The sequence below is a fragment of the Nelusetta ayraudi genome, unplaced genomic scaffold (genome assembly GCF_046127955.1).
Source record: "Nelusetta ayraudi isolate G7.1 ecotype Tasmania unplaced genomic scaffold, CSIRO-AGI_Nayr_v1 ptg000011l, whole genome shotgun sequence".
Classification (NCBI taxonomy): Eukaryota; Metazoa; Chordata; class Actinopteri; order Tetraodontiformes; family Monacanthidae; genus Nelusetta; species Nelusetta ayraudi.
The window spans coordinates 10,381,100-10,402,856 of NW_027466061.1; the positions used below are offsets into that span (position 1 = coordinate 10,381,100).

At 47.1% G+C, this 21,757-nt stretch overlaps 2 protein-coding genes across 3 annotated transcripts; one reads left to right on the top strand and one right to left on the bottom strand.

Moving 5' to 3' along the window:
• Nucleotides 1-284: 284 nt before the first annotated feature.
• angptl1b (angiopoietin-like 1b) lies at nt 285-10,470 on the bottom strand. The gene is made up of 5 exons (XM_076020763.1): nt 10,291-10,470; nt 6,857-7,697; nt 4,976-5,169; nt 3,620-3,890; nt 285-1,960 (listed from the first exon to the last, which is right to left on the bottom strand). The coding sequence occupies exons 2-5, from the start codon at nt 7,656-7,658 to the stop codon at nt 1,773-1,775; spliced, it is 1,455 nt and encodes a 484-aa protein (XP_075876878.1). The 5' UTR covers nt 7,659-7,697; nt 10,291-10,470; the 3' UTR covers nt 285-1,772.
• Nucleotides 10,471-12,003: 1,533 nt separating this feature from the next.
• On the top strand, nt 12,004-18,668 carry LOC142884830 (protein zyg-11 homolog). Of its 2 annotated transcripts, none has more exons than XM_076020762.1 (14): nt 12,004-12,202; nt 13,120-13,285; nt 13,483-14,270; nt 14,409-14,549; nt 14,877-15,053; nt 15,196-15,260; nt 15,495-15,594; nt 15,816-15,866; nt 16,699-16,857; nt 16,946-16,993; nt 17,291-17,491; nt 17,582-17,634; nt 18,032-18,129; nt 18,387-18,668. In XM_076020762.1, exons 1-14 carry the CDS (start codon nt 12,200-12,202, stop codon nt 18,566-18,568), a joined length of 2,232 nt encoding a protein of 743 aa, XP_075876877.1. In that variant the 5' UTR covers nt 12,004-12,199; the 3' UTR covers nt 18,569-18,668. The 2 variants fall into 2 exon arrangements, with proteins under 2 accessions (XP_075876877.1, XP_075876876.1); XM_076020761.1 differs by having other exon boundaries at nt 12,005-12,202; nt 16,696-16,857.
• Nucleotides 18,669-21,757: the final 3,089 nt, after the last annotated feature.

Below are 21,757 nucleotides of genomic sequence, written 5' to 3' on the forward strand. Positions count from 1 at the left end.
GGGCGAGTGGAGGGAGAGATACGTCTGTGAAAACATACAGCTCAACCACTTTTCTGTGGAAAGAATGTAAATTCTCTGTATTTAAAAGGAAGAGGGGGTTGTTGGGGTTACATGGAAATTTGGATCTGTTCCATCCCAGTCTGTCTTCCCCCATCCCTCCACTCTGGCACACAGCAGTATGGCTGCCTAGAACTCTCACTCATTAGCTGGATTTAATTTTTTCTTTTATTTCATTTTTTTTTTTATCAAGCAGTCATTTAAAGAAAAAAAAAACACCATAAAAATATTACTTTTGCCTTTTTACTTCTATCAGTTCTTGCATTTCCCAGAGTCCCACTGAATGGACAACCAAATGAGAAAAACATAACAGCAATATCCAGTCGTGCAAGCACATTTTAAGAATGATTGTCATACATACTGTTTATACGCTGGAGGAAATGGCTTTTTATATTACTTTCCTCTTTCTTTAGGATCATTTAATATTCCCTCAGGACACCTGGTCCTGTTTAACTGGTATGATAAGTTATTTGTACACATAAATTATCTTTTTCTTTTGCACCAGGAAACAAATTTTACCTTAACTATAAAGTAATTTCATCATTTTAAAAATATATAAAAAAACATAATTTCTTAGTAAAAATTGAATGTACCAAAATTATATGTTTGAATTGTCCTCCTTTTTCAAATCCGTAAAATGCATGGTTCAGAAGTTTATAGACAAAATTTATGTTGATGGTATTTTTAATTGCCCACTCCATGGACCATGAAGACTAAATTATGAAAACATGCATGGATGTTTCCCTTTCATACTTTTTTTCGTGGCGAGGTAGGAAGATCTACATGCGGGTGCTCCCATGGTAAAGTTCATAGATGAAATTAATATACAATCCATGACTCCTATATTAATTTCATTAGCACATTGCCCAGGCGGGGCAATGTGCTAATGAGTAAAACATCATACACTTCCTGTCTCACATCAGTTTTTGTCATTTATAAGTCTAAAATTGGAGGCAATTATTTCAAGTTTAAATGAGCTTTGCTTTTATTCTTAATAAAAAAAACAAAAACATATTCACTTAATACCTCTTGATTTGCTTGAAGTATAACTTATAACACCAAGGCCTCCTTTACAACCTGCATTAAAATGTGTTCTTTCTGATGGGATTGTAATCTGCTTGGCCAATAAGACCCCACTTCTGAATACAGCCAAAATGCAGCGAGGACGAAATGTGATGCCATCTGCCAAAATACTTTGGTTCCTGGTGAAGGGCACATTTTTGACCACCAAAGTAAGTGCGAATGAGTCCTCAGTCTGCAGACCGCTGTAGGTCCGCCATCAGCTGTGGGTGTAAATATGTCAGCAAGGTTGAGGTAAGACTTGGAAAGATGGTGATAATACTAAAAGGAGTGGAAAGAGGAGAAGGACAAGAGAACACGTCCCTCAGCTCGTTGAGTCGAGAAAGAAAAAGAGGAAGCAACTGTTTTATGTGTGGTCTAGTGAAACTGGCCAATTTCCAGATTGGAAAAAAAATAAAAGGACTACGTTATGTTGCATAGCCATCAACCAGATTGAATTGTATAGTTAGAATTAAAGAAACACTCATGCGAGGTACTAAAGGGGCCAGAGAGTCCAGGTCTGCATCAGGAGGCACTTGGAGTCATCACTGCTGTCTTTCCGTTGGTGTCACTCCAATAATCACCAGTTGCTTACTGGAACATAAAGTTTAAATTGAGTCTCTGTTGTTTTGCAACTTGGCTCACTGTTGTCTGCCTCAGTCGATGGGTCTGATCAACAAACGGACAGACTTCATGGAGTAAAACCCTCCGCCATATTCGGCCCAGAAAATCCCGTCTTGAAATTTGCTTCGGTAGACGCCTCCGGTGTACCAGACACCGTTGAGATTGGCTTGGCCACAAGAATTGTACCACCAGCCTCCTTTATGGAAATGGGCACAGTTACCTGAAACAGACATTTGAGTTATTTGATCAGCCGAAAGATAGAATATTACCAAAGGTTTCCACAATGATACATCATGACCCTGATCTTTGCCTCTTCTTTTTGTTGTAACACATTCAAGATATCGTATGTCCTGCTTGTTCGAAAGCCCTGGGAAAAAAACCCAAAAATCTGTCCAAGAATATGTTTGACGTAGCGCCAAGCTGCTCTTTCTTGTGGAAGAAAGGGCAGAAGAAAGAATTTTTCCTAATCATCTAAATCACCAGAGAAATTAGGAAAAAGCTTCCGTGTCTCGTCTCAGCCATAACAGCTACAAAGCGAAACATCTCCAGTTGAAACGAGAACACATTGATGTCTGGAGCATATTGCTGATTTAGAGCATGGTGGAATGCTGGAGCATGTTTTTCCATCCTCGCTGCTGATTATGAAAATGATTGCTTCTGAAAAGACTCATAACTCTGGATGGAGAATTCAGTGAAAGACGAAGAGAGAAGCTGGAGCCAACTGATCAATCAGACATTTTCCAGTCAGAGTGCCTCATAAACCACTGTTTGTTTCAAACGCAGCTGACAAAGAGCTGACCCACATTCCAAAAGTTGGGGGTAAAACCAAAACGTGTGAGGATTCTTTCGATGACACAACCCTGACTTAGTCAGAGAGACTGTCGCGCAGATCAACCAATAGAATGACGGGGTAAACGGACGCCTGACATTTTAGTCACGCTTGACTTTGCTGAGCTGGATTCTGGGTCCAATTTGACCCACTTACGCCTAAAAATTTGGATGTCAGGCGAATGTTTTCCTGCCCCTGACCGAGTTGGAGACCGGCACAGTTCAAAGACATGAGAAGTGAGAACTCTACATGGTGCAAGTGAGCACGAATGGTTATTTGTCTCCTCGCGTGACCTTTGACCTCAAGAAAGCTGGGATTGGCTCCAGTGCTCCTATGATGGTGAGTGAAGGAGACATAGTAATAGAAAATGGATGGATGGATGGATGGGTGGATGGATTGACTGGTGCGGACTGAGCTAGAGCGAAATTTTAAATATCAAACAAGTTTGAGCATGATGATCCAATGTTGGAGTATGTCGGTCCAATCAGACAATTGACTGTATATAAAGACGGATGAAGTTTCTGTTTTTACTAAGGATGAGTTCCAAAAACCTACATTCTATTGTTTGGCCAGCAGGGACCGCCAAATACGGTTGCAAAAAGACTGAAAACAACTGACCGTCAATGCCACCTTATCAAACTGGGTAAAACTTTTTGATGGTCTAAATTGCTTGTAAGAAGATATTTAATAATAAATAGGTGCAAATGCCCATTTTACGTAAAGGTGTGGCCATGGCTACAGTTTGCTAGACAAGTCTGCTGGGCTTACCATCAGGTGGGCACTCGCTGCACTCACACTCCAATCAGCACCCACCTTTAGTACAACCTACACATCCAAATGTAGAATCACAAACTAATGAGTGACATTATGCGACTCCGGCCATTTTTATATACAAAGAATGAGAAAGAGCTGCCCAAGAACCATCAGCAACAGGCTGTTGTGTATCTGTAGAAACTGAACAGTATCAACCTGCTCCAATTAACTGTCGTCATCTGCAGAAAATGCCCCTCCTACCCTACAAAAAAAAACAACCTTGTGGAAGGTACGTACCTGAGAAGGCATCCTTGTCTCGGTCCAGAGTGGTGAACTGTTTCCCATTGTGGCTGCTCAGCGAGTCGCCGGCGTTGCCCTGGTAGGTGCCCAGCCTGAGGCGGTAGCCCTCGCTCTCTGGCTCCAGGTGGAAGCTGCTGTACTGGGCGTAGACCTTCTTACCCATCCAGTCCTCCAGCTCCACCATCAGCTTGTAGTCACCTTGTCTTCCGAGCTTATAGATGCCCTCAAGGCCGAGCCAGTACTCCCCGTCTATGTTTCCAAAGCCGCTCTGAGTCAATGGAAGATTATAGGGACACTTACAGGAAAGCCACAGCAAATAACGCACCTCGTTTACTTTTTTTTAAATGTGGTCGACGGCAGAGTTTGTAAACGCGGGGACTGTTTATGAACACGAAACCACCTGGCGAACGAAGCAGCGCGACTGTAACGCAGCAGGAATTCCCTGTTTGATGCTGTTGTGGGCACAGTTCTTTAGTTAAGACAAACTTGTGAACTTCAAAAGGTAAAATCCTGCGGCAAAAGAATATCACATTGTTTTTGAAATCTCAATGAAGAAGAAACAAAACTAGGGGCATGTTAGGGGGTTTATATAGGAAAAATAAACATTAATCCTGAGAATTCCACTTTTTCACCTAAAACCTGGCATCGTTCTCGGATCACAGCTAATGTCAAAAACTGCCCAATGACCACAAGCGCCTCCGGAACACTTCAGCTGGTTGAGGTGGCTGAGGTCTGATACTGTGGGTTCAACGAGCAAGGAAGCATGTGTATGATGAATGATGTTGGGCTTTTAGTTTGTGGCCTTGCACCCTGTTGCAGTGTTTATATGTGCTCATTTACATCGGCTGGCTGGCGGAACGAGCACGCAGTCAAATCTGCAGCAGTGAACAGAGCAATTAAGCTTGCAGTTACACGAGCCTGGCCTGAGCGAATGGAACTCTGAATCCCACAGCCTGCCGCCAGCAGCAACGAAGCCTCCTTCGGTTCTCGCGGGAGCCAGTGATGAGAGGTTCTATATGGCGTGCCAGTCAGCCAAAAGCACCGTAGTAGCAGCAGTGGTTTTTGGAAAAGAAACCCCTGCAGATTGAGCTGTGGAACATACCTCTCCAGATGGCCATCTACTCTTTCATAATGGGAATCTTAAAGCAAATAGCTTTGGACAAATGATGCTCTGCCTGACATGGTGCTATATTTTTCAGTAAGTGGAAACAGAAGGATTTTTTTTTGCCTCTGGAAATACTCGCGTCAGGGCAACTCTAAAAGGTTTAATATACTGGGAGCCTTGCTGTCACTGGGATGTGCAAAATGCACAGAAATGGAGCAAAGAAGAATGAGAAGTCCAGCAATCGTCACCTTGTAGTTGTCCCAGTTCCTGAAGAAGTTCACGGATCCGTCTCTCCTGGTCTGGATGACAGTCCAGCCCCCATTGTCGATTTCCTGTTCACACCACACCTGCATCTGCCTTTCCATCTCGTCTGGTTTGATCAGGAACATGCCACTGGTGCTGTGGCCAGCGTCATGCGCCTCGTAACAGTCCCGGAACGGACCTAGGAAAATAAAAAGCTGAGGTAATCTTCCGAGAAATATAACATTTTTTGAAGTAATTAGCCAGTTTTTTCTCCACTGTCTGCTTTCAGACACTGTTGTGATAATGAAGTACTTTAAACCCAGTGCCTAAGGTTGTAAAGATTGCAATTAAAACTTAATTTAGAGGATACAAGTTAGTAACTTTGACTTTCCTTTAGCGATGCAGCTCTCACAACTCTCACGCTTTAACTTTTGTTTTATCGCTAATAAAACATCTGATGTTTTGTTTTCATTACAGGGTTTGCCCCCCTCAATAGAACAAAGGCTCTGTATGGTTTTGCTGTTTAGTCTCTGTGTTTTGACAATTTTGGAGGGACTTTAGCCATTTTCCATCCAGGAGATCTGAGATAACAATATGTCCTAAAGGTTTAATCTTCTCTGAAGTCACTGTCTGGCAGAAGCCAGAGGGTTTTGCAAGTACATAAACATAAACTCAGGCCAGAACTGCCGAGGAGAGTACGGCAAATTAGGCCACATTATGCTGTCAAAGTCAAACAAAACTGGCAAATATATATAGAGGAAAACTCTGTAGCTGACCACAGCCTGCCCTTTTAAAAGGGCAATTCAACACATGACGAGCCATTTTAATTGGCAGCGTATGTAAGAGGGAGGTCATTTTCAGTGTGAAATATGGATATTCCATTAAGCCAGTGAGGCAGCCCAGAAGTGTGTGCGGAGCGTTGTGGTTTTCAGGAGCCTATTGTGGCATCCGGGGTTGTGTCTATACCGAGCGTGCAATGGAAACATCGACAGGAGGTTCGTTTTCCCTCTCTCGCTCTCTCGTTCACACACACACACACACACACACACACACATGCATTCACGTATGACGTACACGCACACACAGCTGCACCCTAGTCCTCCCCTCCACTTTGTTATTCTTGGAAGAGGGGGATCTAAATGTGTTAGGAAATTCTGTTGATGAGCAAAAAAATCATTCTGCTTTAAATGTCTACGCTTCAAATCAAGTCTCTGCTGAGAAGTGACAACAACTTTTATTTCCACCCAGGTTTGTGTTCTCTCTCTTTCTCTCTCTCTTTGTGGAGCAGATTTCAAGTTGAATTTGAATTTGTGCGACTCTAATCAAGATCAGTGATTGGCCGACCTAAAAAGTCTTGCTAATGGCCACACTTGAATGGGACTGTCTAGTATTTTTCCTGTTGGACTGATGGATGGGTGGATGGATGATGGATGGATGATGGATGGATGGATGGATGGATGGATGGATGGAAGGGTGGGTGGGTGGATCAATGGATGGGTTGATGGATGATGGACGGATGGATAGGTGGGTGCTTGGATCAATGGATAGGTTGATGGGAGAGTGGGTGGGTGCATGAATGGATGGGTTGATGGAATGACAGATGGATGATGGAAGGATGGATTAATTGATGGATAGATCGATGGCTGGGTGATGGATGTATGGGTGGATGAATGGATGGGAGGATGAATGAATGAATGGGTGGGTGGATGATGGATGGGTAGGTGGATGAATGGATGGGATGATGGAAGGATGGATGAATGGGTGGGTGGATGAATGGATGGGATGATGGAAGGATAGATGAATGGGTGGGTGGATGAATGGATGGGATGATGGAAGGATAGATGGGTGGGTGGATGGATGGATGAACACAACACCCAGAGACTCACCCTCTGTGCTAAAGTTCCTGTGTGGAGGTTTCTGAATTTCCAGGGTGCCGCCGGTGGGTGACGGTCCAGAGCGGGAGCCTCTCTCTCGTGCAAGGCCCCGGGTGTTGTCGGTCTGGATCTCGTTAGTAAACCGTGGCACGCTGACAGGAATGTTCTCAGGAACCACCTGCACCAGCGGCGGTCCCAAGGGTGGTGGCTCGTGCCGCCGGCTGTAGACCTGCATGCAGCGCTCCTCCAGCATGCTGATCAGCGCCGACTGGTTGTTGACGATGGCAGAGAGGGCGGCGTATTTGGCCTCCAGCTCCCTGTACCTGGAGGCCAAGCGGAGTGACTCGGTGGTGGTGTTGAGGACCCGTGTCTCCAGCTGTGCCAGCTCCAAGGAGTTGTCCCGCTTCCTGATGATCTCGTGCAGCAGCTGCATGTAGAGCTGCGTCACCCTGGAGTTCATGTTGCGGCTCTCCTTGCGCAGCAGCTTCATCTCGTTCACCAGGTTCCCGTCCACGTCCACCACCAGCTTCAGAGTCTCCATCTCTCGACGCTGCTTGGACAGCAGGTCGCGCACTGCCGCCACATCGAGACGCGTCACCCGGTCCTTGTCCGTAGAGTGGCCCCGGGCTGCGCAGATGGGTCCTGTGATCTTTTGCTCGGGGACCAGGAAGGTGTAGGAGCACTTCTTGCTTTCCCCGCTGACCTCCGGAGCTCGTCGGATCCGGGAGAGGATGGTGTCCTTGCTCAAGGCTTGGCCGCTGCTCCACACGGACAGAGCGAACAAAATAAATAGACTGCAAGCTGCAGGTCCCATGGTTCCTCCACTCTGGGTCCCCCTCAAGAAGCTGAAAATCTACTAAAAGGAACCAGAAATGCAGACCATTGTTGGTGTTATTGTGCATCACACTTTACATGCATGTCACCTGTGGAAGTGCCATAACTTTGAATGAATGTGTTTCTTTGTCATATTTTAGCTCTAAAAAAAAAAGTCTCCTATCAGCTCTTGATCCTGTTTGAGAGCTGGCGAGATGGACTTGTGCACTCGTTGGATTCTCATTTTTTTTACATATTCATGTTGTATTAGTTGGGATCAGACAACTAATCCTTGCACATAGGGCAGTGGCTAGCAGTTTTTGGCCCTACAACCTTACATAGTAGATTACCAATATCTTCTGGGGGTCTGTCCCATGCCACTAAAATGTGGTCATTTTAACTGAGAATCAATTTGTTTGTCGGCTGTTACGGGGTCATCCACTTGAAAACCAGATGCTTGACTTTATGTTTCAATCACAACGCAGCAATCAAAAGTGAAAATTCAATCAGTGTCGCTGTGAAAAGGAGGGCGCTTCACCTTAGAAGGGCTCGGCTATTCGGTAAATCAGTGCAGACACAGTGCTGCCCTCGGCGGAATGTGACTTCTGGTATGCTTGTGGTGAAGCAGCAGCAGTGCCACCCAACCACCTACTCCTGAATCTGCTCACCTCACTCAAATTCTTGAAAACACTCCCCTGTGGTTTCCCTGTCGTTCCAGCCGTCTCCACACCTGTATCAGGTGTCTTGCTGTGCATGTGTGAATTCCATTATGTGTTTCTTCTTTATCATCTTCTGACATGTTTTCTATGTATTCTGCATTTATCATTGCGTCTGGGCAGATTTAAAATATCTAATTTGACTGATATTATTATAGTATTAAATAGCATTAATTGTGATTAAGTTTTAGCTGTCCAAAGCCATCTTTGATGGACGCCACAAAATTGTGTGTGCTTAAAAACCAATAAAGGGTTTTAGATTGCTTTTTCAGCCAGGCTGGATCAAGTTTGTAGGATATTAATGTGGAATAAACACATTTGTCCAAGTGGCAAGACGAAGAATAAGAAAGTCAGTTTTATGACTCATCCAAAGTCTATTTTTCAAGTAATATTAATCTTTTTTTTTTTCTGACTAGCTTTCGGCAGCAGTACAAAAGGAGCAGAGCGGTGCTCAGAAATGTACAGGAAAAGATGTTGTGCATTCAAGGCAAAAGGTCTGAAAGTGAAGCCAAATCCAACCAGAGGGAAGTCTGGCAAATGGGATCAATTAGGTAACGTTCACACAACAGTTTTGACAGACACCTCCTGACACCATGACTCAACAAAACAAATGAAAAAAAAGAAAAAAGGAAGTGGAGTACAAACTGAATCCAAGAGGGAAAAAAAGAGACAAACCAGGCTTGGGATCATTTTTGTGGTCTCCTCTTGATGTCGAGTCATGCTGAAGAGGCCAGACCGCAGTTAATGGGACAAATCCCAGAGCATTACACAAAGTTTAGATGGCGCTATAGCACAATAGGGCTCTCTATTTCTCCAGCGGAGGAAAAAACGTGCCTCACCGTGGAAACTTACATCAACTTTTTGGGTTTTCTCAAAGTACAGTGATTTAAAGGACACTAAAAACAGGGTTTGGGCCAACTGCAATGAATTGAATTAAAGGATCTGCATTACAGGAATACACCCTGAAAAGTCGTCGTCGAGGTGGAGGGAAAGACGGCCATTTATCGTTAATACAAATTGGAAACCATTTGAGACCGCCGGGAATTCTCAGCCATGTGTCAGGGCTCAGAAACACCTTGGCACCGTCAGTCCGTTATTATGACCCAGAGAGGAATTTTTTCCCCCGTCTTTTCCGTAATCACACAATAGCTCAGTCTCAGCAATTGGCCCGTCTGTGTGTCTCTGAGCCCACCATATGAATCTCTCAGGCGCTGCCCTGACAGGAGTGACAGTGTTTACACTCTCCTCGGCCAGGGCTGCGGATTTCATCCCCACTTTTTCTTCCTCTTCTTCTTTTCGCCACTGTCACTCACAGCCTGCTGCTCTTCATCACATCACCCGCAGCAGCCGAGTTTTCCTTGTTGATTCTTTAAACAGGGTTTTCCTTGGCTGGATGCAACCACCTCATCCAAATGAATGCAAATCCTTGCCGCCGCACAAACTCTGCAGTGGCTATGTCTTTGTTATTCCCATGAGATACAGGAAGCACACTGACTGTCATTAGAGCAGCTTGCGCTGTATTCTACTTGAGGTTTTTTTTTTTTTTACGAGGGAACCTCCTCAGAAGATCATTTAGGAGAAACTCCAGAAATGTCTTGGTTTCAGGCTTTAATCCCACATCATATTCATTGTTCATGTTCATCTATGGATTTTGTCAAAAGCTGAAGCAATGTAATTTTTCCTTTACTTTGTATTGAATGAAATGACAATAGTAAATTCACTATGAACCAGATTAGCACATACAAGTTCAGAATTTAAAGTTGTTGTTTTTTTGAATCATCCCTGCAAAAATCGTATTTTTTAAAATCTTCGGTTTAAATTTCCAATTTGCTGCAGACTGAATAAGTTTTAAATACGTTTTAAATAGCCCTTTAGAAGTAAAAAAAAAAAATGAAAAAAATGAAAAACTTATGTCACCTCTGGCAGTATGTTCAGTCCCGGAACAGGAGGCACAGGTAGGTTCCGGCCCTCAGTGGCGTTTCCCCTGCAGGGTCATGCTCTCCGCTCCTGTCCTCCTGTCGCTCCTCGGCTCCGTCATTGAGCGTGCAGGCCGGCTGGCAGCTGTGGCAGAGAGTGAGTGCCGTCCTCCAGGAGCGGAGCAGCAGCAGTGGGAGGAGGAGGGAGGAAGGAAGGAAGGGGAGGATGAATGATGCGATCTCTCTCCCTGTGTAGTCGGAGGACGGCCTGGCCCTGCCCTCTTCCTCTGATGTCACGTGTTTGTTTCGGGGGCAGGGGGTGCGGGCAGGGGACAAGGGGGGAATACAGGGTTTCACCACAAAATGAGAAAGCAAGTGTTGAATCAGAGTGATCATCACTTGACTGAATTTTGGGAGGATTGGATTGTCTCCCTCATGTGCACAGTTTTTGCCCCCCGAGGATTTGCCGATAGGCACTTATGAAGTCACTTTTGGTTGTCTATTAGGGACCTACCTGTCAGCTCCATTCACACAGTACGCCCATGGCTGTTTCTAATATTCCACCAGAGCTGTTTCCAGTTAGCTTTAATCTAATGTCTGTGGATCTGGTGAGCCAGTAGCTGTGGAGCCTCCCCAACTCCACTGCTCTGTGCATGGGCATGTGTGGCTCTCAGCAGTCCCAGGGCTATTGGCAGCTGTGTTTATTTGCTCACGAGGACAATACACAGACACAGAGAGAGGGAGGGAGGGAGAGAGAGAGAGAGAGAGAGAGAGAGAGAGAGAGAGAGAGAGAGAGAGAGAGAGAGAGAGAGAGAACTGAATGTTGAGGACGGAGGGAGGAAGCGGCAGGCTTTGATGCGTGGGGGAGTCACTGTGTAGGAGTGAGGGAGGCTTCAGCAACATGGGAGGACAGATTTGTGTAACCTTGTGGATTATTCACACACACAAGCGTATTTAAGTGTGTGTGTGTGTGTGTGTGTGTGTGTGTGTGTGTGTGTGTGTGTGTGTGTGTGTGTGTGTCAAAGTCAGTCTTTGTCAGTAGGTTTGTTGAATCCAGTTGACCGTAGACGAAAGATGTACTGTGCACGTGGAAGAAAGTCCCCTCATCCAGCCAACACCTGAAAATGCAGTATTTGCACCAAGGTGGGGCACGCTAAGAGCTGGGGCTCCCATAACCGTCTAGGGGTGTAGTATTAAAAAACAAAAAACAAACATAAATACAAAAAAAATACAAAATAAACTTCTGACTCCACTCAGCTTTACAAACCAGCACCACCACGGGTATGTTCTTCTCTCTGAGAGCTCCTCCCTGTGGCCAAATGCGTTTATTACTACTGCCACCGCCTTTAGGTCCGACAACGGCAGACCAGATTCCTTCTTGTCATGTCTTTCTAATTGTACTACTACTACTACTACTACTACTACTACTACTACTGCTAATAATAATAATAATAATAATAATAATAATAATAATAATAATAATAATAATAATAGTTTCAATGTGTGTATTTATAATAGTTGAAATTTTGAAATTCCAGTATTTTACTTGAACAACTTTTTTTTCGGGTGACACGTTTTACTAATACTATCGCACGTTAACAAAAGTCCATCCAGGCACTTTCTGTGACGTCAGTGTTTGCCACCAATTGGAAAGCGTTTACCCTGTCACGGCTGATAACTGAAGAGCAGCGCGTGACTGTACCGTCGATTTATTCTATGTTTTGCTGTATCTTTTTTATGCATTCAAACCTTTGAATCTCTGATTTATTTATTTTTTAAACGATTAAACATGTTTAAATTGAATTAAAAGGCGTCAATATGTCAAGTGTAACTCCTGCTATTTTCCGAAAGACCTGTTGCGGTTATTTTTAATCCTTGCCGTCTTGCCGCCGACTGTGCAGTTGTCTGTCATGGTGAGTCCGTTGACGTTTCTGAAAGACGTTTATTCGTTGGTCGTCTTGATTCATGCCGCGTCTATATTCGCCGCGAAGCTGTGTGCTACTTGCAGGGAGACGACTCCTGTTTGCAACATGGAGCGGCAGGATTAGGTGATTTAACCCGGGCTTCATTGGTGTGCAGAGCCTCGAGTGCTGCGGTTAAAATTAGACCAGAGCAGCAGCAGCAGCAGCAGCAGGAGAGAACAGTCAGGGCCTGTGCACGCGCCACAGGCGTGTTTAATGTGGACGAAACTGCACACCAACACCTCTTGCTGCATGTGTAGGATGCTGCTGCATGTGCAGTTTATAGCTCACCCTGCAGGAGCCGGTGAGAGAGACACAATTAGTTTAGTTCGACCTTGCCAAATTCACTTCAGAATCTTCCCACTTGAATAAGTGTCAACTCGTAAAGTGAAGCTTTGAATTTTATAGGGGTTGCCTAATTTGCTAAAAACTTAACGTTTCTGGTAATCGGTTATCAAGGCAGAAAAACAAATAGTTTTGACTCTCATTTTGTCTTATATCATAATCAATCAATAATCTATCTATTTTATTCGAGGTAGGCCAACTGTGTTTTTCATTATCCAGTATCCAGCTGGTTTCCACTTGGTGTGAGGAATGACAATGGATGTGATTCACCGCCTAAACTGAACTCTTAACTAAACCAGTCAGGAGCAAAACATCTTTTCCACTGAGAAAATCCATCCTACAATTCCCTTCTCGGATTTTCTTAACCCAAAACAAATGTTAAATGTTTCAAATGTCTTCTCCCGGTTTTTGTGGTTCTTCTTCGAAGGCTTATAGTAGAGAATCTGGAAGAGCACTAAATAAAATCAGCCATATTACTGTGAGGCACTGAGTGCCCAGACTCATGCTGTGTTACTGTGTTGCAGGAGTCGCAGGGCCCTGGGACGCTCTGTGACCTCTGCCTGTCTCAGGTGTGCCGCAGCCTGGACGCCCTGTGCAGCAGGAGAAGCGACGGCTCCATGTGCCTGGATCGGGCTCCGCTGTTCCCCCAAGAGACGGCCGACCAGCTCCTGCACAGGATGGTGACTCTAGGTGGGTTGGAAGAGCAGAAAGAAAATGACTTCCTGTTTAGGATCAAGTGTGTACCAACGGCGTCAGAGCATTTTGACTGTGTGACTCATGAGTTTGCGGCCAGACTGAAGTGATTTGTGGAGAGGGGGGAAAATCTGGCTGAGGTGATGCTACTTTTCCATCAACAGTTTTCCTCTTGTTTGTCTTCCTGCCTGTAGGGACACTGAACGACGCGTCTGTGGGGATTTTCCACGACGCCGCTCTCCTCCGCCTGCGCCGCGCCACCGTCCGCCGCTGCTGTGTGTCCCGCGAGGCCTTCCTGCTGGCCCTCTGCCCCCACCGGCTGCAGGAGCTGGACGCCTCCTGGGTGTCGGGGGGCCTCACCGGGGCCGCCGTCGTCTCCGCTCTGGCCTCCAGCGACCAGTGCAGGTCCAGCCTGCACACTCTGTCCCTCAGCGGGCTCCTCTTGGACTGGGCCTCCCTCGGGGAGACGACGGGCTTCGGGTCCCTGCAGGGTCTGAGGAAGCTGAACCTCTCCAACACGGACCTGGGCGACGCCGCCCTGCAGGACGTCTCCACCCTGGGACGGCTGGAGAGCCTGGACATCTCCTGCAGTGCTGTCACGCAGCTCACGCCGCTGCTGGGCTGCAGGGACACCCTGAGGTCCCTGGTGGCCCACCGCCTGCGCCGGCTGGACATGCCGCCCGCCGGGCTGCTGGACGTCCTCGGCCAGCTCCGCGCCCTCAGGCACCTGGACCTCTCGGAGGACCACAGTGCGGTGGGCGACAGCGACGGCAGGGACGGCAGCGAGACGGTGCGGCAGCTCCTGGAGGCCGGTCCGGACCTCCTGCCCTCCCTCGTGTCTTTGGACATCTCGGGCCGCAGGAGGGTCAGCGAGGCGGCGGTCGCGGCGTTCGTCCAGAGCAGGAGTCGGGTGGTTTTTCTGGGACTGCTGGCCACCGGGACGAGCTCCTGCGCCGCCGTGTGTGCAAAGAAGGAGCTGAAAGTAAGTGGTCGCGCTTTGGTCACAGTCCAGAGATCTTCGCTGCTGGGACATTCGATTCTCATTCCTCTGACACTGGAGGAACCGTGGAGGCCCACTGCATTGCCCTCACCCTCACTGTTGCTTTCTGTGTCTGATCAGGTGACCGGAGAGGCAAATGAGACCCAGGTGTGCGAAGCTCTGAGACGGTACCAAGGCCGCGAGTGCTTCGTGCAGGAGGCGCTCGTCCATCTCTACAATCTGGTTATTGACATCAGCGAAGCACGGCCAGATATGCTGAAGGTAGCGTGTTGTTGAGAGGGAGGAATGATTGACTGCATAGTGAGTCGATAACTCTTCATGACAGCGTCCTCCTGATGTTAGCATATCGAGGTGGTAAGTTTTTGACAGAAATCATGGGCTACCAATTAGCCATGAGTCACATATCCAGACTCTGACTTCTTTTCTGTCTATTAGCATGAAGCCTTTTGTCCCAATTCCCTTTGAAAATAACAGTTTTTGCCCAGTTCAATACAAACTTCTCAGCTAAAGTTTTTCTTCCATCTGCCTGAGTCTGCTAGACTTTTTCGTTTAGCTCATCTGTAACAGTCCAGTTCTTCACCATTCTAGCTGGTGCTGAGTGGAATGCAGAGCCACCCCACTTCCCCCCATGTGCACTTGGTGGGCACAGCGTGCGTCTTCAACCTGACCACTCAGGACCTGGCCGAGGCTCTGCCCGTGGCTCTGCTCAGCGCCACCGTGGCCCAGCTGCTGTGCGCCATGAAGACCTTCCCCGGCCACCAGCAGGTCAGCCAGCATCTCTGGTTACACGTCAGCCAGCGACTTAACGGATGAGGATCCTGATTCTCATTTCATCGCCGTCACCTTCACTGCACATGCAGACGTTTGCATTGTTGTTTTGTGCATCTCGTCCTGTCCGTCCCTGCAGGTGCAGAAGAACTGCCTGCTGGCTCTCTGCAGCGAGTTCATCCTTCAAGACGTCCCTTTCGACAAGTTAGTCTGCCTTCCCTGCGCTCACACTGTGAATCCAGGCTGCGGCCAAGATAACCAGTGCAGTAATGGCACTGCGAGTTCTCGGGATCCAAGCAAAATATTTTTTCCACACGGAAAGCAAAAGCCAAAAGAAATAGTCCTCTCCAGATGCAATGTGCGGAAAAAGCATCAGATTTTTCCACAGCTTTTTTTTTTTTGTCCTGTTCCTCACTTGGTTTGTTCTTCATGTTTCAGGTATTTAGCCGCCACGCTGGTGATAAACTGGCTGAGCAGCCACGAGGACCCGACCCTCCAGAGGATGGCAGTGGCCGTCATCTCCGTTCTGGTGGCCAAGGTCAAGACGTTGCTCGTGCTCCGTGCATTAGTGCGCTGCAGAGAAAAATAGCTGGCCACCTGTCGCTGCCGCCGCCCGCCGGGGGCTCCTGCACCTCGGCGACGCCGACGCTTCAGTCTGCCAGCTCTGTGGCCTCACGCAGCGCAGCTAAAAGCTCTGCCTGTCAGTGGGAAAACAGCGGGATTTGGATCCACATTAACGTCTGACATTAATGTTTGCAGCTGTCCACGGAGGAGAGCGCCCAACTCGGCACCGACGTCTTCATCATGAAGGTGCGTCCACGCTGACGGGTGGATTCGGTTTCAGACTTGCGTGCCTGCAGCTTAGCGCCAGATATTCAGGGGAGTGTTTCCAGTCCCCTCTTCCTCCCAGACTCAAAGGGCCGCTTGTAACCCTGTACAACACTGTGAATGTCATGGTTCCATAGCATGCATAATGCCCAAGAACTGTGCCTGCATCACATTGTTATTTTTTCGACTTAGCAACACTGTGTGTGCATCCATGCAAAAACGTGTGTGAGCACGTAGCGCCGAGATTTCACAACATCGTCTCATCTCATCATTTTTCATGTTCAGCGCGCCATCAATCAAAGGTCTGACGTTTTAAAAACTTTCACTGAATTTCCTTTATTCTCCACCAACTTCTCTCAACTTTGACAATTTGGGAATGTATGCGGGGTTTTTCCAACTCTGGAAACATTCTGTAATCTAGTGATTCTTGCTTTTCTATGTCAGAGAATAGGCCTTAATTATGGGAAATGTAGTTTATGCCCCTACATGCTTTTAAGTGGCACAGGAGTTGATTTAGTTCAGGGCTCGGCGTCCTGCTTCATTTTCCATCTCGGGGCTGTGTGCTGCGTTCACTGCCGCGGCCTCGCGGTCGGTTCCTCCGTCATTCAGCCTCTTGCGTTTCACTGTTTTCCTCAGTAATCAGGCTCCTCGTCACGCCTCAATTACCTCTGCTTCTCTGACATCTGGTGCGCCTTGTTTACAAATAAACAATTTGCTCCAGCCTCTCATTTCACATCCGCCTTGTAATAATTTTCTGCATGTCTAATAGCAACAACAAAAACCTACGAGTGCTTGGTCCTCACTTGTGCAGCAGCTGCTGGCGATCGTGCAGCAGAAGGCCATGGTGGCGGCGGTGGACTCCACGCTCAAGTTCGCCCTCAGCGCTTTGTGGAACCTCACCGACGAGACGCCGGCCGCCGCTGAGAACTTCCTCAGCTGCCAGGGCCTGGAGCTCTACGAGGAGGTGCTGGAGGTAAGAATGGCGACGCTGACGACTGTGGCAGACCAGGAGGCTCAGCGTGTCACTCGCCCCGTCTCATCACCGCCACTTTGCCTTGCAGTCGTACTACGGCGAAGCCTCTGTTCAGCAGAAGGTCCTCGGCCTCCTGGTGGGTTCAGCCTGTGTGCGCGTGTGTGTCTTCAGTAGTTCAGAGTGTTTCAATGCTAAATGTCAGCTGTATTGTCGTCGTTTTTTAATCTTACTTACACTTAACCAGCTTAGACTCGAGTTCTTTCACAACTTGCTCCTCACGGCCATCAGTCGCATCCAAATGCTGCAGTATCTGGCACATCCATATGAGCTGCCATCCAAAGTATACCCCCCCCCCACCCCCTCCCCCTCTGCAGTAGCAAATTTAATGCCGCTGTGTGTAATCTGACGTGAGATGGCTCCACTGCCACCCCAGAACAACATCGCCGAGGTGGAGGAGCTGCAGCGGGACCTCCTGGACGAGGACCTGCTGGAGCACGTGCTGGCTCTGCTGCAGGACTCGGAGCTGGAGGTCGGCGTCCGCTACTTCGCCGGGGGGATTCTGGCCCAGCTGGCCTCCAGGCCACAGGCTTGGACGCTGAGCCACGAGCTGCTCGCTGCCGTCCCGGAGCAACTGGTAGGAGCAGGGCTGCAGGTTTGGAGGGACGAGGATGATGGGTCACTGGTAACGCTGTCTGTCTGTCTGTCTGTCTGTCTATCCGGGCAGCACGCCTCCATCCTGACGTGGACGCCCATAGCGAGAGAGATGGTCTCCTACAGGTGAGGGGAGGACGCACGTACCGGGAAACTGAGGGGTTGTTTTTTTTTTAGGCTGGAGTCGCATCTAATGCGTTTTGTCATGCTGTCTGTTCCATTTAAAATCAAATGCAAGTCACATGTTGCATAACTATTTGAATCGCTTTGCATAAATAATGTATCCATCCCTACTTGCATACATAACATCCAGCCCAGTTGCCAGCATGCACATTTAAAGCCCAATCTTACCCCAATTTCTGTTTTTATTTTTGTCCCTCTTGTGTAGTTCATTCAAACATACCCACACAGCCAGAATGCTGCTGCTGCAGCCAGAAAGTGTCAGGTCGTGGAAAACTGAACCTAAGAACAAAAAAAAGGAACATTTTCTTAAAGTAACTGACGTCTAAAATCTCTGTCTCAGGTCCTTCCATCCGTTCTGCCCCCTGCTTCAGACCAGTCAGCCCTCTGGAGTGCAGCTGTGGGCAGTCTGGGCCATTCACCTAGTCTGCAGTCAAAACAGTGAGACACACGCACACACACACAGTGAGAGAGAGACATTATAGGATTATGGATGATTTTTGTTTTAAACAAAAAAGGAAAGAGATCGCAAATTGTTCTGTGCTAAATCATTTGTGGTATTGACCACAAATATTGCAGCAAATATTGGGTTAAACATGTACATAGGCTTCCTTGTGTGCTGAAAAGAAAGACTGGAAGTGGTTTCAGTTGCTCTTGGTCTCCATTTCTCTCTCATCTCACCGCCTTCCACCCTGTAGCACCACATTACAGCCGCCTGCTGCAGACGGAAGGTGTGACTGAACTCGTCAGGACTCTGGCCGCTCAGCCAGACACGCACAGCGATGTTCAAAGGCTGTCTGAGGGCATTGTGCACATGGTGGAGGAGCAGCAGAGCCGGTCGATGCCCTCGAACGCCCAGACTGGTCCTTCAAACTCCTGACAACTTCTTCTGTGTTATTTTGGCTTTTCGCTGTGTCAACAGTAGGTCAGCGTTGATGTACAGATGTTTATTTTCTTGAGAATAAAATTCAGTGAATGAAAACACCTGTGCTGTTTTGTATTTTTGTCTGTTTCTCTTGTCTTCTCTGCACCTGCTGATTTACTTTCCTTCACCTGTTTAAATTCTGGCTGCTCTGGAGGTCATTTTTAAAAATTATCCTCCCTTGTTTCCCCTGCTTGGCTTTAATGGTGAATTTGTTCAAAACGCCGTCACTAGATGGCGCTGCCGCCATATCGGCGGCTCTTTGCCCCTGCTGCTCTGGAGCCCACAGAGCAGTTTGTGTTAAATACTGGGCTGTCAGATGTTTGGAGATCTTACCTGATTAAAAAAAGCAGCTTGATTTCAATGCCTGCGCTGAGGAGCTGGTGAGGAATCAGTCTGTGGTGGAAAAATGAAGTTTTTTCCTTTCTTTTCCTGTGCCACTTTTCTCCCAGCCGCTAACCTAGAGGGTGAATTCATTTTGCTTTATGTAACAGCTGGAAGACAGAAGTGCTCACAGGCATCAATGGCGCCTGTTCTTAGTCGCTCTATTAATAATTCCTTTTGAAAGGGAATTAACAACAATGTGGCATTAAAATTTCACTCCAACCACCATCTTTATGTGGCAGCTATCTGCCCCCCCCCCCCCCCCCCCCCCCCTCAGTACCACCTTCCATGTCCCCTTCCCCTGAAAAAGTCTGAAGACACCTCCTGGACGGCTTATGTGCTGAGCGTGCTCCGGCTTGGTGAGTCAGCTCGTCGCTACTGAACAAAAAAAGAAAACTGATATGTAAACTGATCTAAGACGATCGTTTCACCGCCGTTTTAACCCCTGAACATTAATCCGGCAGCAGATGGCTCCGTTTAGGGCAAAGGTCAGGTGCCCCCGAGGCCGGCGGCTGCGGCGCTTTCACGAGAGGCCGCAGTCATGAGAAGTGTGGGAAAATGTCGCAGCTCCCCGAGGGCTGCAGTTCATTATGCGCAGTGACTCATTAGGCGTGTGCACACAGCCTGCGAGCCGACATGGAAACTGCAGACATGTCAACGGAGTGCATCACATTTGTCTGAAGCCGGCGAGACGCTGCATTCTTTCACTCAGTCCGCACCAGCTGGGAAGAGCCGTCATCACGAACAGACGCAGAAACCTGTCAGCGGCCGACAGACTGGAGGCGGCAACTGTGTGAGGCCAACAGGCTGCACCAGCCTTTAGTTTCCCAATTTGGGATCAATTAAGTACATCTATTCTATTCTATACACTTCAGTCGCAAGAAGAAGAGAGATGAAAAAACTGGACTCCCAAAAGTGGAGTAAAAAATGCATCTTGAAAGAGCCACAGCATGAGCTCTGGAGCCTGTGTGATGAAGAGGACGAACACAACAGGCTTTAGAGAGAGAAGGGAAGCAAGGGCAAAGAGAGGACAGAAATTAATCTTATTAATTAATCTGCAGATTAAAAGTAGCTGAGAAAAGTTAGAAGTGTGCAGCCGACCACGTTGACCTTCAGCTGAACAGAGGAACCACAGCTGGGGAGGTGCAGCACCAAGGTGCGGATGATCAACCAAAGGAAGACAAGTCATCAGGGAGACCAGGTGAGGAGGCGGGGCTGACCTACTTCCTGTGCGTCCGGATCTGAAGCCCCAGAGCAAAACAACATGGCTAGTGTCAAAAAAAAAACAAAAAACAAAAAAACAGAACCAAGAGTTATGAAATCTTCCTGCTTTAGATACTGACAACGTCCACCTGCACCTTTAGGTGTCCCCACCCTCTCCACAAGGAAAAAAGACAAAGGATGCAGCTTCAGAACTGATGGACGGGAGGAGACAGACTGGACCACTGGGAGGGAAACACAAGAAACAGGAGAGGAAGTTGCCAGGTTCCATCAGTCTCCCGTTTCTTCTTTTCTTTGGACCAGACACAAGCAACAGTGGCGGCAGCAGCAGCAGCAGCAGCAGCACACACTGCTGCTCACACACTTGTTCAAAGAAAACAGCACATTTAGCCCTCTGTTTACAGCCTAGCGCAAAACACATTGGATTTCAGTTTTAGAAATTGAAATGCTGACAAAATATCAGTCGGTCTCTCAGTTCATGTGTCTTCCTTTTGTATCACCATGTGTTTGGATCAAACGGAGGTATTACATAACATAACAACCAGATGAAGAGTTGACTTTTATTTCTAAATGTGCTGAGGTTAATTGTCACCTCCTTATTTCTGTCAGTGGCAACTGTATCACTGCACCCAAGGTGCAAATGTGTCTACAATGTCATCTAGTAGACCAGTAGGCTTCTAACTACTTAAAGTCCTCTTGACCTAGGACAGGTTCTCTGTGCTATTTTGGGGAGGAATATGTGAACTGGATCTGACAGGTTGGGGGGAAAAAATTGAGGCAGCAATTAAAACAACGTACAAAATGAAAATCATTTGGGAAACTTTTTTGAACCCTTTAAGTTATGCAATCCTGGAAAAAAACACAAGCAATTTTGAAGAGACATATTGAAATCCTCTGAGAAAGCCGCTCCTCATCTGACCTCCTCTGAAAGGATGATGCGTTAATAATAGAAGATAATTTGTGACTGTATGGCCTTTGGAGGTGGCAGACAGATTTTGTGACTCTTAACACGCCTTCAGCTTAACATTAAAACCGCTCTCCTCATCCAATGGCACGCACCAGGGCAAATTTAGACACCTCCCCTCACAACTTCAGTCAAGAGACAGTGACGGAAACAGTGACATCAGCGCAGAAACGGACAGGTGTAAAAATAGGATTAATGGCCAAAAATATCCTCCCACAACTAAGTGAAGCAAAGAGAGGCATAAAAAAAAAGACTGACAGGAAGAGAGTGGGTCAAAGGAAATAAAACACTCTCCTGAGCCGCTTCAGTGTTGTTGGACAAAAAAAAAAACAAAGATGATAAAAAATACCAGCGACCAATTTAAAATGATTCTGCTTCTGTTTGAAACATAATGAAACATAGTGCAGTTTCCAGACGCTGTGAGTGAGTGAGTGAGTAAAGCATGTTGTTATCTCGCTTTTGCAGCATGCTCCATTGGATTAACATCACGGTGAACCAGTGCAGACACACACACACACACACACACACACACACATGTCCAGCTGAAAGCCAGTCCAAGATCAGTGCTGGATGTGTGG

Coding starts and splice junctions, on each gene's coding strand:
- angptl1b (XM_076020763.1), bottom strand. CDS start 7,658: ATGGGACCTGCAGCTTGCAGTCTATTTATTTTGTTCGCTCTGTCCGTG. Junction 3,891..4,975: donor GGAACTGGGACAACTACAAG/GTGACGATTGCT, acceptor CCATTGACTCAG/AGCGGCTTTGGAAACATAGA. Junction 1,961..3,619: donor AGACAAGGATGCCTTCTCAG/GTACGTACCTTC, acceptor TGTCTGTTTCAG/GTAACTGTGCCCATTTCCAT.
- LOC142884830 (XM_076020761.1), top strand. Junction 13,286..13,482: donor GCACAGGATGGTGACTCTAG/GTGGGTTGGAAG, acceptor TCCTGCCTGTAG/GGACACTGAACGACGCGTCT. Junction 18,130..18,386: donor CCTAGTCTGCAGTCAAAACA/GTGAGACACACG, acceptor TCCACCCTGTAG/CACCACATTACAGCCGCCTG.